Source organism: Propithecus coquereli, unplaced genomic scaffold, assembly GCF_000956105.1.
Source record: "Propithecus coquereli isolate 6110/MARCELLA unplaced genomic scaffold, Pcoq_1.0 Scaffold179, whole genome shotgun sequence".
Taxonomy (NCBI): domain Eukaryota; kingdom Metazoa; phylum Chordata; class Mammalia; order Primates; family Indriidae; genus Propithecus; species Propithecus coquereli.
Window position 1 is genome coordinate 2788638 of NW_012142634.1, and position 15410 is coordinate 2804047.

General features: G+C 45.6%; 1 protein-coding gene across 1 annotated transcript in view; it reads left to right on the forward strand.

Annotated features, from left to right (window-relative positions):
* FGFR2 (fibroblast growth factor receptor 2) overlaps window positions 1-15410 on the forward strand; it is a 101332-nt gene that overhangs the window by 55021 nt on the left and 30901 nt on the right. The window contains exons 7-9 of the mRNA XM_012642382.1: window positions 9858-10048; window positions 11152-11299; window positions 14707-14903. Coding sequence (XP_012497836.1) covers window positions 9858-10048; window positions 11152-11299; window positions 14707-14903 — 536 coding nt within the window. The remainder of the gene's footprint in view (window positions 1-9857; window positions 10049-11151; window positions 11300-14706; window positions 14904-15410) is intronic.

A 15410-nucleotide genomic window follows, 5' to 3' on the forward strand; every position in this document is an offset into this window, starting at 1 on the left:
GGCCCCAGCAGCCTCCTCTTCCCAACCATCGCTGCCGCAGCCAGCCCGCAAGGGTTGCCCCTCTCTGCCAGATGACATCTCTGGAGGTTCCAGTGGGAATGGCATGGGGGAGGGACATGCAAATTATCCATCCTTGCTAGCTCTGTGGCCTTGGAAAAGTCACAGAACTTCTAAGCCTCAGTTCCCTTGCCTGTAAAATGGGGGTGATGGCCTGCCTTCCTTGCAGCTCTGTTGGAAGGAGGTGATAGGCGGGGCAGTGCTTTTAAATAGTATTAATAGTACCATGTGAGTGTTAGTCCCCATCATTAGGTGGTCCCATACCTCCTCTTGCTTCTCTAGACTGAGACACGCACTCTTCGCCGATCCCTGATGAAAGCAGGGGTCAGTCCTATCCTCTCCTCCAGGACAGAGATTTCAAAACTTCCTTCGGTGGCTACTGTTTAATGAGCTTTTGACTGCTGCAGAGCAGCTTTTCATTCCTGTTTCACAACAGGGACTCCAGGGGGCAAAGGCTGGTCAGTGGGCAGTTTGATCACGCCAAATGCACTGACTGGCAAATCCAGACTTCCTCGCAGAACTGATACCAGCAAGAAGTTATTCCTTCCAGGCATGGAGAGCAGGTGGTATTCCGTGGGTGCCAGCTCCTGGGGCTGGAGCAGGCACATGCCAGTGTGGACGGGGCATGTTAGAACTTTGCGGTATCAGCATTTTTACCATGTTCCCTGCAAGCCGTTCATTGTCCTTTGCCCCGCAGTGGAGGAAGGAAGCCTTATTGATTGCTTTCGATTCTGGCAGGGGGCCTGCGTGAGGTGGCTGGAGAGAGGGCTAATATTTGGTCTGTTGTCTAATCTTGGCATTAAGTGTGGGCAAACAGGATGTAGAAGTGTTATAATCAAGTTAATGTCTTACAGTTTTATGTAAGAAGAGGGTCTCTTCACCATACCTGGAGGTCCAGGTGGGGATGGGCAAAGAAAGCTACTTCTGCCAGAGCTTGGGCAGGTGAGCTCACCATGAAGATGTAAATTCGTTGATGGCAGTCACGGTGTGCAGCAGTGTGCCAGAGCTCAACAAGGTTTCTATCGTTATGTGCTGAATTGAAATCATGGAAAAATAGTTTAATGAGTTACTTATATTTGGAGTTCTGTGGTTCTTAGTGTGTTGCAAATTCCAAAGCAAGAAATCTGCAGTTTCTCTCCAAACTCACTCATACAGCTTAATCGATGGCCACCTTTATAAATTGAAAGGCCCCAGTTAGGAAATTTTATGCCAACTCTTGTTAAGATGTGAGTGTGGACACGCCATTGTATTCTTCCCCTCTTAAATACTGTGTTTATTGGTTTGCTTCCGGTGGAGTCCCTCTACCTTAAAACACCCCACTCCGGTGTTCATGGCCTTCATGTTTGGTAATTTTCACAGTCAGGGAGAAGGTGGGACATTGTAATATGGATGTGCTCCCCACTTGGAGAGTGCGTTTGATTTGGAAGGGTGGCTTTGAGAGTTAGGGTGCGTCTTTCCCCGTGGTGGGTCAAATGCAGGCTGCTACGGGGAAGAGATGCTGAGGGTGTTGCTGTTGCTATGGGAGCTCGGTCTGGTTCACCTTCTGAGAAGAGAGAGTTGAGGCAGCGAGAACCTTATCTCCTCGGCTTGGAGGGAGAGCAGAGCACTCCAGCCGGGATTGTCCGTATTTATTGCATCGCAGTGATCAATCCTCTGTCTACGGAGCACATAATATGTGAGCGCAGCCTGTGCTTGATCTAGAGGGTGAACATCGCTTGAGTGGGACACAGGCTTCGCCCTCACGGAGTTCTCATTTCCCAGCACCAAGGATCCCAGATCGTCACCGTGAGAAGATGATCAGTAGGGATGATGCCTGGATCTCGATGGAGCTCCAACTTTTTCTTTCTTTCTCCCAGTGCCTCCCCACATAGGATCCTCTCAAACAAGGCCTGTAGGAATTCGTCCCTCCCAGCTAAGTATACAGATCAGCAGGTCAGATTGTGTCCCAGACGTAGTCCCCATCACATCAGGGAGAGATTGGATCTTTTGAGAGGACAGGCATTGGATACTATGCTGGAAGGATCTTTTGGAAGTTGCGCTTCAGTTGAGAAAGGGAGTTCTCATTTTATTGGTTCGGTGTACACTCTGCCCTGAGACTGAATACTGAAGGACTCAGTCCTTTAAACTTTATATTCTGGTCAGGAGAAACAGAGAAAATAATTCTGTGTATGAGGCCATCGCTGACTCTTCACTGGGGAAGGGGCTGACTCCAGGCCTCCCACCAGGCTGGGCAGTGAGAAGAGACGCGGGGGTCGGATGTGACCTTTTGTGATCTGGCCGACTGTGCTGAGGAGTATCTAGAACCTCGTTATTTCCAGTTTCTGAGTTTCGTCTCCAAGAAAACAAGCAGGGTTTACCGTTCGGCTTCTCATGTTCACAGCAAAGGGAGGCGTTTCTTGTTTGCTCAGATGGGCTGAAAGCTTTTCCTTCTGCTTGAACCTCTCCAGGAGCAAAACAGGCGTGTGAGAGATTAGCATGATAGGTTTCTCTAGAATTTTCTAGGAGAAAGGCTTTTAGGTGGTGAAAGTTGATGAAACCTGTCGACCGTTTTACCGCGGACATCCTTCCACGCCTGTGTGTGTTGACCTACTTCATTCTCACTAGTGGCCGATACGCCGTCCTGTCATTGGCACGGTGTAGTCCATTTAATCCTATTTAGGTTGTGTACATCTTTTGTCTTCCAGTTATAAAAAATGCTCCAATGACAAGCTTTGTACACGCCTATTTATTGGGCATCTGTATGAGTATTTTTCTAGGGCAGATTTCTAAACATGGGCTAACTGGATCCTTTTTGACAGATGTTTGCAAATATTTTGAAGCTAAGGCGCTTCATGTTGAGTGGTGCTATCTCTGACCAGGGGCTTCCCAGTGGTTTGGTTTTTAGCCTCTTTGCAAATCATTTGAGAGATGATACTAGAGTATTGGGAGTTCAGCTTTTGTAACAAGAGAGTATATTTAATTCTTGGACAAATTTTTTTTTTTTTTAACTTTTCCAACATATTCTTCCCATGAAGGAAACCCAGCTATGCAGACACCAGCTGAGAATCTTGCATTCCTGAAAGCTGCTGCACCCCCTGTGGCCAGTGGCGGGGCGCTGGGCTCTGTGATGTGGGTCTCCTGCAGGACGCTGTCAGCTGTGTTTACCCCCGCTCCTCAGGAGGGAGCTCAAGGAGGCTGACGTCTGAGTTTTACATCAGCATCAAAACCAAAGCACAATATAGGGAGGGACCTTGTGCAAAGTCTTTGTGTTGGGAGAGAGAAAAGCTCTCATTTAGTAAACTGGACAAGGTAAATACATTTAGCTAATTGAGAAGGTAGGTTTTCCACGACCCTGGAAATATATCTTGTGATATTGTCACCTTTGCCATGTCTCCTTTTTTAAAAACATGGAGGTAAAATATTCATAAAATAGTAAAAATGTACTATTTTAACCATCTTTGAATGTATAATTCAATGACATTAAATGCATTCAGATTGTTGTGCAACCATCACCACTATCTGCCTCTAGAACTTTTTCATTATTCCAAAGCCACATCTCCTTTTAACAAAAGGAAAGGCTTTTTTTTTTTTTGAGACAGAGTCTCACTCTGTTGCCCAGGCTAGAGTGCTGTGGCGTCAGCCTAGCTCACAGCAACTTCAAACTCCTGGGCTCAAGCGATCCTCCTGCCTCAGCCTCCCGAGTATACAGGCATGCGCCACCATGCCCGGCTAATTTTTTCTATATATTTTTAGTTGTCCTATTAATTTCTTTCTATTTTTAGTAGAGACAGAGTCTTGCTCTTGCTGAGGCTGGTCTCGAACTCCTGAGCTCAAACAATCCACCCGCCTCGGCCTCCCAGAGTGCTAGGATTACAGGTGTGAGCCACCGCGCCCGGCCAGAAAAGGCATTTTTGAACCTGTATTTGGCATACCTCTGTGGTCACCAAAGAGTCTTAAGTTTTGGTTAAACTTTCTGAAGGAGCAGAGCTCAGGGTGTCTTAAACATTTAGGGTGTAAATAACACACGATCCGCTCCTGTAATTTGCCCAAGCAGACTCAAATTGATTCCCAGCTGGTAGAAGCCACTCAGCCCCAAACCAAATAATATAGTCTGTGACATTAATTAGGGAAGGTATTTCGCCTCCACCTGCTTCAGCCTTCCCAGGCCTGAGCCTCGCCAGCACTGTGCCGGGCTTGTCCACATCATTGAGCCAGCACCGAGGAATTAATGGTGTTTTGCATTTATAGTTCACATGGTGCAGGCTCCGTAAGTCACTGTGTGACTTTAGTGCTGGAGGGAAGACACCTCATCTTTCTTTCCCCACACAAGCTTGTTCTGAAGACTTTGCTGTCTCTGCAAAGAGACTTGCGTGTTTTAGAGGAAGCTGATCCCTGGCCCAATTCTTCAGGACTTTTGAGAGTCTGATGTCCAGGTAGAAGATGGGGACACCTGGGTGACCCGACAGCAAGGGGGAGAGAAGAACAAAATTCAAAAAGGAAAATGCAACCAAGCCTACGAGGGAGAAAGAGAAGCAAATCCTCCACCTTCTACAAAAATGAGATTTAAAAAAAAAGGTAATTCAGGGTGCCCAGCATCCTGGGTCAGTCATCTGTCTGTTCTAGAAGATAACACTCCAGAACACTGGCTGCGGGCACCTGGCCCCTTTCTGAAAGTATAGTACTACTTCCCATCCTCACCTTCCCCTTTTCTGCTGATCAGTTTTAGTTCTGACCTTCCTTTGTGCCGACCTCCAGAGGCTACAGAAAGCTTAGGGAAAACAAAACAAAACAAAACTCAGAACCCAACTAGATTTAGCCTGTCTGGTTTGAGTGCATTAGGCAATGAACTCATTCTACTAATTGTAATTAGCGTGAGGCCTTTAGCAGGTTATGGGGCTCCTCAAACTTCAGAGGGCTTTGATCTGCCTCCTCCTCCTAATAACCGTGCCTCTTGCTAACTGGTTTAGTGCGTTTTTATGCAACAAAAGCAACCACCGCCTACTCTTTAGAAAAAAGCTAGGCTAGGCTTTAGAAAAAGAATTCTCAGTTGTTTTCACTTGTCCTGCAAATCTTAGAATGTTCTTTCCCTATTCAGCCCTTTGGAGTTGCTAAGAAACTGCCATTTTGGAGGAAGGGTAATTAAATTTTGATTTTAATTTAAAGACAGAGCAGGCAAGGTTATCCGTGCTCCTTAAATGAATGGGGTGCCTGAGAGCAGGAGACTGGCTGTTCCCAGATCGGTACTGGGAACTCAGTGCCATTCCAGTCTCTTGGTGTCTGGCTGCCAGAGAGAGTGGCTTTGACATACTTCTTTGTGGCAAGCACTGCTTAACTTTTGGGGAGAAATACTCAGGAGACCAGCGTGTGCCAGGAAACCAGCGACTCTGGGCTCGATTAATTTATAGGTGTAATTTAAGAGCCCGGTTCTCCAGGATGCGTGTTTACTGAGCCTGTAGACATGAGGCCTCTCTGCTTGGTGGATGTTTTTATGGCCTTTGCTATGTCAGAGCAAGAGTTGTAGATCTCCTATGAGCAAACATATTACTGTGTCCAGAGGAGGACAGGCCTGTTATAAAATTTCAATGGTCAATTAACAAAGATTTATTCTTTGTCACTCAGGTATTTTCTCTTTCTCTCTCTCCCTCAATAATTACCTTTTGGAATGAGGCAGGCTGTGTTTTCCTCTTGCAGTCTTTAGTTGGGTTATGGCTCCCAGCTACAGAGCAGGGCTTGAGAGAGCCCATCTCAGTGTTTAAACTCTCAGCAGCTGGGCTTTCTGCTTCAGCGGAGTGGACACTTGAAGGAAGGGGTGAGGGGGGGTGGGTAGAGAGAGAACGCAGGAGGGAATGCAGTTTTTAAAGCACTTCAGTCTGTGTTTACTACGCGTTTATTTGGTGGAACCTCATTCCAGCAGTGCAGCCAACTGTCCCATCAGCAGCAGCCGCACCCTTTGGACTGCTTTCCAGTCTGCCTTCATTTGGAATTCACACAGGGACCTTTGAATTGCTATTTTAAAGTTTCTCATCCTGCTCCAGGTCCATGCACTGTACCTTTGCAACCTGCTGAACTCAGGAAAAATATACATATTGCAGTAAAGAAACAGAGGCAAGCTGCACGTCAGCCTGTTTTCCATGTATTAATTTCACTACTCCCTGCCTGGCCCCCACCCCCGAAAAAGAAAATCTGTTTTATATACATAATATCTGAGAGTTAAACATGTATAAGATAACCTTGCCTGAAATGGTAAATCCTTCCTGGTGGAGAAGATGTGATTTTCGTTATCACCTGGAAGAAGAGGAGAGCCAGCCCTGGGCTTCAGTCCACACCCAGAGATATAATTCACCGGCTAACTCTCTTTATATCAGCTTGCTGCGAAAAGCTGCCAGCCTGAGGGGTTTGGTCTGCCCGGGCCTGCTGGGGTTCCTGGTGGGGAGTCACACTGGCTGTTGGGGTCATGGTTCCCGCTGCCTCTGCCTCCTCCCCAAGTGGAGGGGCCCGGTGCTGCCCGGCCTGCGTCCTCATCAGCCGTCTGCACTCTGCTGTCACCTCACGTTTTCAGAAGTTAGAACAGGAGTCAGGGGCTGTCATCCACTTCCTGATCACCGTTCCTAAGATTCCGACGGACTCCGAGGGGAAACAGATCGCTGAAGGGCGGGAGAAGAGTGCGGGCTCGGTGGGCGGATGCTGGCATCCAGGGACCTTTTCCAAGACGTTCAGGCCTCCTTCTCCGACTTGTTTAAGGGCAGAGAATAAGGTTGCAAAGGAAATCAAAGCCTGATGTGGAGAAACGAAACATGAGACCTACTGACTTTTAAAAAACATTTTAAATAACATTCTCTAAGGTTTCATTTTATACTGAAGGCAGCTGTAATAAGTTTTGGAAGACAGTGTAAGGTTTCTATTACAGAGTGATCCTGCTTGCAGTTTTTGTACCAGAAGTGAGAAAAGGGCCGAGGGGGAGAGGGGATGGTTAAGAGGTTATTTTGTATAAGGTGAGAAAATTTGAAAAGATGAATTCAAGACTGTAAGCGTGTAACATTTGGAATGCTGTAATTTGCAAATGCAATAACATGAAGCCATTGCGAAGGTTGGTTTTGTGTGTGTGTGTGTGAGAGAAAATAGTCCAGATAGCAATGGAATAACTTAATAACTGGAGCTCAACAGCACTTTGACCACAAGTAAAACAAGACTGCGGCTCTGTAGTGGGCTTTGCCAGTGTTGCCCCAGCGACTACATTCCCCGTGGAAGGCTGGCGCGGGCCGGAGATGTCGGGCTGTATGAAAGCACTCATTGTTCGTGGGGCATCATTATTTGGTATTACATGCACGATGTTTGCTTGTGAAACGATTTATTAGAAACAAGTATGTTTAAGAAAGAGGACTTGGTTTGAAATTCAGTTGATCTGGCCTATGACATTTAAGACTTTATAGTACTTCTGTTTCTAAGAATAGATATTTAGGCCCACTGTAAGTATTTATCTTAAAACACACACACACCTACACATACATACATGTATACATGCACCCAAGAGCACAAAACTAGAAAACTAAGCCAGGGAATGAATTGATACCTAAAGTTGGTTTTTCTAATGGGAAGGAGTAAGTCTTCTTAATACTGGCTAGGTACAAAGGAGCAAGGTTTGTGAACTTGGCTGGCAGTACCCAGCCCAGAGGACAGCTTCACCTCATGCTGAGAAGTCTCTTGGTAGGAGGCCTGGAGAGGAGTGGGGAGAAGAAGAGCGTGTGTGTGGATTTAACTCCATCCTTCCCACGTGCATAAGCTGGTAGGGATGAAACCAGACCTTGGTCACTGCCAGCTGCTAACAGGTCCCTGTGGTCCTTGCTGCGGCCCATCCCCGGGCCAGCATATCGGACAGAGAACAAGGGTTTCATGTGATGTTTGGAGGGATCCATCTTTGAGATTTTCTGCCCATAAAAACTAGATGTCTTGACTTCTGGTTCTTTGCTCAGCCTATGTGGGTGATATTGGGGCAAATGAATGACTTCTTCAGGGCTCTGAAATCCGTATCTTTGTAATGTGAAAATGTCAGTGTCCATGAAGTGGTGGGAGATTCTGGAATGAAATGTGCTAAGGATAACCCCTAGCACTTTTTTCTTTGTTTTAACAAAGTGTTTTAAAGGCCAGCAAGAGGCTTATGCAATAAAATCAATTTACACATGGTCTGGCTCTTATCCAACCAATTCCACTCAATGGTATTTTCATCTGAAAGACCCAAATATAGGAAGGCGTAGGTATCTATTGTTCTAATTTGCTGTTTCCAGCCCCCTGTGGAGGGCTTCTCAGGTGCAGTGTGGAGACATCCATGGTGTGTTGAGCTGCTGGGATCTCCGCATTTCCCTCGGCTGTTTTTTAAGCTGGAGGCTAAAGTCAGGGTTACTCCCAGCTGGGGGAGGAAGATAAGGAGGAGGCTGGTAGGTGCAGGCCTGTGGGATGGAGTTGTATTTGTAAATGGACCCATGCTTGGGTTTTGTGTGGCTCTTGACAGAGCTGCCATGTAGGAAGGTTCCAGTAAGGTTGTAATCATAGTGCTTTTATAGGAACAAGATCCCACAACAGTCTGGTCTGTTACTTAAATTCTTTTAATTTTATTTATTTTATTTTATAAAAGAAATTGTAATAAATAAATTGTTGTAAGAACCCTAAACATGAGACTAAACACTGAACGTATTCCATCTTAACAAATTTTTTAGTGTCCAATACGTTCTTGCCGACTGTAGGCACAGTGTTGGACATCAGTTCTCTAGAACTTACTCATCTTGCACGACTGAACCTTGATGCCCATGATTGGCAACTCTCCGTTTCCTTCTCTGCCCCATCCCCTGGCAGCCACCATTCCACTCTTTGATTCTATGAATTTAGCCAATTCAGACACCTCACATAAGTAGAATCATGCAGTATTTGTCTTTCTGTAACTGTCCTATTTCACTTAGCATAATGCCTTCCACGTTGTCACATGTTGCAAGATTTCCTCCTTTTTAAAAGCTGAATGGTATTCCATTGTGTCTATAGACCATTTTTAATTTTTTCAATCCATCTGTCAATGGATATTGAGGTTGTTTCCATATCTTGGCTATTGTGAGTAGTGCTGTAATGAACATGCTAAGGAATGTGTAGTTGTGCATCTAGTAAATACCTGGCAGAGAGTAACACTTGGTATTTATCAAAGAAATGAATGGGTGAATAAAGAATAAATGGAGAAAATTCCATAATAAAGAGATGAACCCCCTTGTTAGTGTGGTCCGTTCATAACTTTGGGCTTCAGCTTTTAATTTAATTTTGTGAACAAGGATGGATGTCTTCGCGGAGCATCTTAGAAATGTATCGGGAGACACTGTGCCTGTAGGAGCCATTTTTGGTATTTAAGGTGACCTTAAAGTTAGTCTTGTCACTTGCCCATGACGTTAAGCTTGTGATCGAGGTGGGTCTTTGAGATTATCCCAAATGAAGTAAGTGAGGAGGCTCCTCTTCCCCTGCCACTTGTCTTTTAGATTGTCAAAGTGAAATCTTTCCCCTCACTCATTAGGTGGCCAAGGACAGAAAATATTAATAACTTGGATATAACACGTTCTTTTCCCAATTTTCCAAAATAAGTATTCTTTTCACAAGAGTCATGCTCCAGCGGTGTCCTCTGAAGTCGTTTTTGTTCTGCACTGGGCCGCGGTGTTGTTCCAAGGGAGGCAGCCAGCAGACTTGAGGCCTTCCTGGCTCGAGTTCACGGGCAGCCTTCTGGACAACACGACTTACTTATTGGACTCTCCTTCTCCCATCCCTGCCCCTCCTTTCTTCCCTCTCTCTGTCAGAGCGGTCGCCTCACCGGCCCATCCTCCAAGCTGGACTGCCGGCGAACGCCTCCACGGTGGTCGGAGGTGACGTGGAGTTCGTCTGCAAAGTTTACAGCGACGCCCAGCCCCACATCCAGTGGATCAAGCATGTCGAGAAGAATGGCAGTAAATACGGGCCCGACGGGCTGCCCTACCTCAAGGTTCTCAAGGTGAGGACTTTCTGAATCTGAACGTGCCCACACTGGGGTCTCCTTAGTGGGTTTGGCCACAGGTTCTTTGATTTCCTGTTGGATTTGAGAGAACAGGATTCTCTTTTTTTTTGGCTGGCCAATAGAGAATATGTTAGGGAATTAGCAGATGATTAGGCTTGCTGGTAACATTTCAGAAGGGAGCCCTGGAGTAGGGAGGAACTACTAAACTTGGAGACAGAATAGTGCAGCTTTTCATCAGCCCTGAGATCTTAGACACTGAGGCTTAGCTGCATGTCTATAAAAGTGGGGATCACGATATTATCTCCCCCATGGGGTGATTGTACAGAATAAATGGGATGGAGCAGATAGAAAGAGCTTTATAAGCTCAAGACATTGTACCAATGTTTATTGTTACTCTGATATTGTTTTCTAGTAATGTGATGTTAGGATCCAATTTTAGTAGCCATCTTTTAGAAACAATTTAGATTTTCTTTTTCAAAAAAACCCTTAAACTTTGAAATCCATTGACACGTGATTTCGACAGTAAGCTTTAGGAAATGTTTCTGCACCAGGGAAATGCTGGATGAGGAAAATATCTTTCCCCTTGTATTTTTTTCTCTGGTCCTTTGCAAACCCCCGTTGTGGTAGCATCAGCCGCTTTATTTTTTAGATCTAGCTTGTTCTTCAGGAGGGTGACATCTAGTTCGTAGCTCCCTGCCTGTTAATGTCTCCCGCATGTAGTTGCTCATGGAGAACATCCTTAAAGAGAACATTTTTTCCAAAAGAGACCCGTACGTGGCTCAACTAATGAGGTGTTCTCGCCGGTTGACAATACCAAGAACCAAAAAAGCTGAGGAAAGATGACACCCCCCCCCCTCCCTGGGAACTGCCGACCCATTCCCCTGGCCATGGATGACATTGGTCACTTTCACCCGTCTCTGCCAGGCCTTTCCCTTGTCCACCATGTGACTTGTTTTATTCTTTTGAGGCCCACAGCCCCTTAATGCCACTGTTCAGGTATAATGGAGGTTGTTTTCTTGTGGTGTGTTGGTGGTGGGACCGTAGACAGTGCTAAGTCCTTCCCGGTTGGCCGTTATATTGTTCTCCTGTGTCTGTTCTAGCACTCGGGGATAAATAGTTCCAATGCAGAAGTGCTGGCTCTGTTCAATGTGACTGAGGCGGACGCTGGGGAGTATATATGTAAGGTCTCCAATTATATAGGGCAGGCCAACCAGTCTGCCTGGCTCACTGTGCTGCCAAAACAGCAAGGTAACAACGTTTTTGTTTTTGTCTTTTTTTAAAAAAGAAAGCTGGATATAGAAGCTGAAAAGACTCGGTGCTTTGGGAGACTGCAGGCAGCTTACAGGCTAACTCTTGTGGCCTTGGTATATTTATGATAATCTTCCTTTGGTGATGCAGCTGGTTTAATGCCAGCAGCCATGGAAAAATGCCCACAATGTTCAAAGTGCTTGCTCTAATTTCTTCTAAAGATTACCCTCCTCCCCCACCCAGTTTTCAAGTTGTTCCTTCTGGTTTATCTTGTTTGGGCTGCGCTTTTCCCATCATTAGTGCACATCAGCATCATTTTTAACACACACCTACCTGCCTATTAAATTTGTGGCATTTGAATATCGGTAGAATTCATATTTCCTTCTACGCCAGGATTTTAGAGACATACTGGCATGATCCGATTTGTCCAACAAAGCATCATTTCTTTGGTTGCATACCTGATCCTCATGAGATGCTGGCCTTGACCTTGCTACCCCAAATTTGAGGGGAGTTCATCTTCCCGAATGAATGTATGACTGGATGCCATTGAAGGCAGAAAGTTGACTTTGTCCATCTGACTCACATTCAAATGTTTATATTAAGAAAGAAGAAAAAGCCCAGCTTTTTTGTTGTCAAGATCACACTTTCTTCCAATTTTTTTTTTTTCAATGCCATGTAAGGCAAGATGGTTTTGCAGAAGTAAAACTAGCCAGAGCTGGTCACCAAGACAACCTCCACTCTGGTGGGTTTCCGTGGGGCCAGGAGGCCGTGGGAGGTGTCCACCTGGGCTCTTCGACAGCATTCTGTTTCCCAACACAGCAATTCAGATGGATCCGTCCATTTCCCGAGGCAGGAGCCTGCAACCAACAGGACCAGATCTCAGCTTGGCCCTTTGGGCTCTATAGTTTTAGAAACTCCCCCTACCACCCCCCAATCCAAACCAAAGCACAGGCCAAAAGAATAGGCCTCTGTGGGTTGATTTTTCCATGCGTTTGATCGCGTGCATGTCTAGGTGGTGACGCCGGTGTGGTGACGGGCCTGTGGAGGTGAGCTGGTCAGTGTCGCTCAATGTCTCTTGGTTGTGGGCTTTGTGGATGGGCTGCAGTCGGAATCTCCCGGTGGCCAGCACCCCCTGGAGCCCCCCGGGGCGACGCCTCGTGGTTCCGTGGCCCCTTCCACAATCATTCCTGTGTCGTCTAGCCTGTTCTCTCACTTCCCTTGTTTTCTAGGCCGCCGGTGTTAACACCACGGACAAAGAGATTGAGGTTCTCTATATTCGGAATGTAACTTTTGAGGATGCGGGGGAGTATACGTGCTTGGCGGGTAATTCTATTGGGATATCCTTTCACTCTGCATGGTTGACAGTTCTGCCAGGTACATACTGCTCTTTCTCTCTGGGTTTTTTTCCCTTTTCTTGGTTGATTGCTATAAAATTAACACAGCTTCTGTTAGCAGAAATGGCCCCTTTTATCCTTGCATAAAGATAAAAAAAATGTTAAAAATTATCCTCCAGGGATAAGAAAATTGCCTTGGAAATTCACTCACAACGAGATCCCACACTCACATTTATGATCAAGTAAAATTTCACCCTTAAAACCTAAAGGGATCTTATATTTCTAGTGAGTCATTGAGCCAGTGTATACATTAGCCCATCCCCCTTTCTCTTAAGGAAGAAGTAGAAATTACTTTGTGAAATTCAAAGTAATTTTTTTTTCTCATTTCAAATTCCATTTTGCTAAAATCCCATGTGGTTTTATTACTTCCGTCCCACTTTGTATTTTTAATGAGATGTGAATAGAAGGGTGTCTACTGAGGTGCCCGGGGAGAAGTTCCTCTGAACGTTGGGTGCACAGAAGCAGTGTGTTACCTACCTCGGGGATCGGTGGCTTGTTGCATGTTGCGATAGAATGGACTCTTGTTTGCTTTTATTGCAAAGCATGCTCTTGCCATCTTGGGCTTGATGTTATTTCTGCCTTCCAGAGAAATAAACATCAGCAGAGCCCCATTGCCTAAACATTGCTGCTGTCTGAATATTTAACTGACATCTCTGTTCTAGTGAAACTGTTCTGTTAAACGCTGTCCTTTCTGATGCATCTGCCTCTTTGTCTTTGCCTTTGTGAAACCATGTAGACTGTGGTCTGCTAGCCTGTGATGTTCCACTCCAGTTATTAATTCCTTATTTTTAGTGTACAGTGTCTACCTGCATGCTTATTTTGTATCTAGTAAAAATAAATTGACCGTTTCATTTTGTGCTGTTGCTGCTGAGAGTTTTGACTATCTTGCAAGTATTTTTCTGAATAAAACGTATAAGCTTTAAATAATACCATTGCATCCATTTTTCCTTTTGTTGTGAATCTGCTCTGTGAACATTTGCTTTGAAACAATGAGATGCCCCTTATGTGGCGCTTGCTTTGACTTGCAGTACTGCATTCTGTGAGTGCCTCGCTGGCACTTCTTAACCGGTTTGCCTGACGGTACTAGCACATTAACTAAGAATGCAGTTTGAAGAAAAATACCATTTGGAAATACACTGCTTGTAGATTGATCGTTGAGGACTAAGGAGAGGACAGACATTGGAAGTTGATATAAGAATGTGCTAAATTACGCAATTATATGTAGACTCACATGCAGAACCATTTATATTTTTTCTTTAAGAAAGTTGTAGCAATGTATCAGTATAACCAGATACACAAAAATTTAAATGATTATTAAGGAATATTATAAACTTTATATATTGTGGACCTAATGATTTTATACTATAACCAGTTCAGTCTTATATATTTAATGCATTGATTTGTTTAACTGAATAACATGCTGGACTGTGTTAAGGAACTCACCGAAACTTTTTCGGACCGGCTTCCTAGATGAATATTTACGTCATGTGGAATTGTGTGCACCTGGGGTAAATCGTATTGAGTCTTCCTTTGGAAGAGCCTGCCCACATTAAGACTGAAGCCCTGTCACTGTCTCCTTAGAAACAAAAGTGGGCATTGTGGATATTTAAGAATTTTTCACTTGGTTTGTGTTCAGAGACCATCATGAAAGCTGGTTGTCCTCCCTGCCCGAATGTCTAATAGAAGGTGGCCTTGTGGCCTGACCTTTGTAACTTGGTGGCGGCCATTCACCAGACTGCAGATGCCCACCAAGGTTAGAGACAGTGATCACCTGGGCCCTCGTGGTAAAATGAGGAACCCTTGGTGAGTCATTTTCACTTGGGAGAAGCCCAGGGACGAGGCCCCCGCAGGCCATGGCCCGCGCCACTGTGCTGTGTTGAGTGTGTGGGACGCCCACCTTGCCTTGAGAATGGTCATCGCCTTTTGATGCCTTCAGTTATGCTGTGATGCGTCAGTGCGGTGCGCTAACGATGTGGCCTGCTTATCTCTTCCTCCCCCGTGACTGCAATCTAGCTCCCGTAAGAGAAAAGGAGATCACAGCTTCCCCAGACTACCTGGAGATAGCCATTTACTGCATAGGGGTCTTCTTAATCGCCTGTATGGTGGTCACAGTCATCCTGTGCCGAATGAAGACCACGGCGAAGAAGCCGGACTTCAGCAGCCAGCCAGCTGTGCACAAGCTGACCAAGCGCATCCCCCTGCGGAGACAGGTAACAGAAAGTAGATAAAGAGTTTAAAGAACTTTACTCCTGCCCCACGACCCAGCCAGCTCTCGGATCTCCTCCTCTGCTTTGATGCCATCTAATTCTTTGAGCTTCAACACGCGGGTGCGTCCGTCGTGCCACTTGGTGGTCGCCCAGTTAGTGTTTTGAGCTTGGAGAGCCTTATTGTGGTGCGTGGCTGCGATGAGCGGGGTCTAGTTCGAAGGGCAGGAAAGGCCAATAATGTGAGAATCAGAGTGCTAATTGGCGGGACTGAAAATCACTCTGGGGGCAATTTCCTCTGTGCATTTGACACGACTCAAGTATAGTGGCCTTTTCAAAGTGTGGGCCACGTATGTCTCCTGTGACTTAATACCTTTTTTGAGATAGGCATGAATTATTCTCATGGGGCTTATGCCACCAGTAAGAAAGAGACTCTAGTTCTCTTTGGCTTATTTTTAAAGTCAATATCAGAAACCTGTGTACGGGGGTGCATCCGACCTACTGCTTGATTTA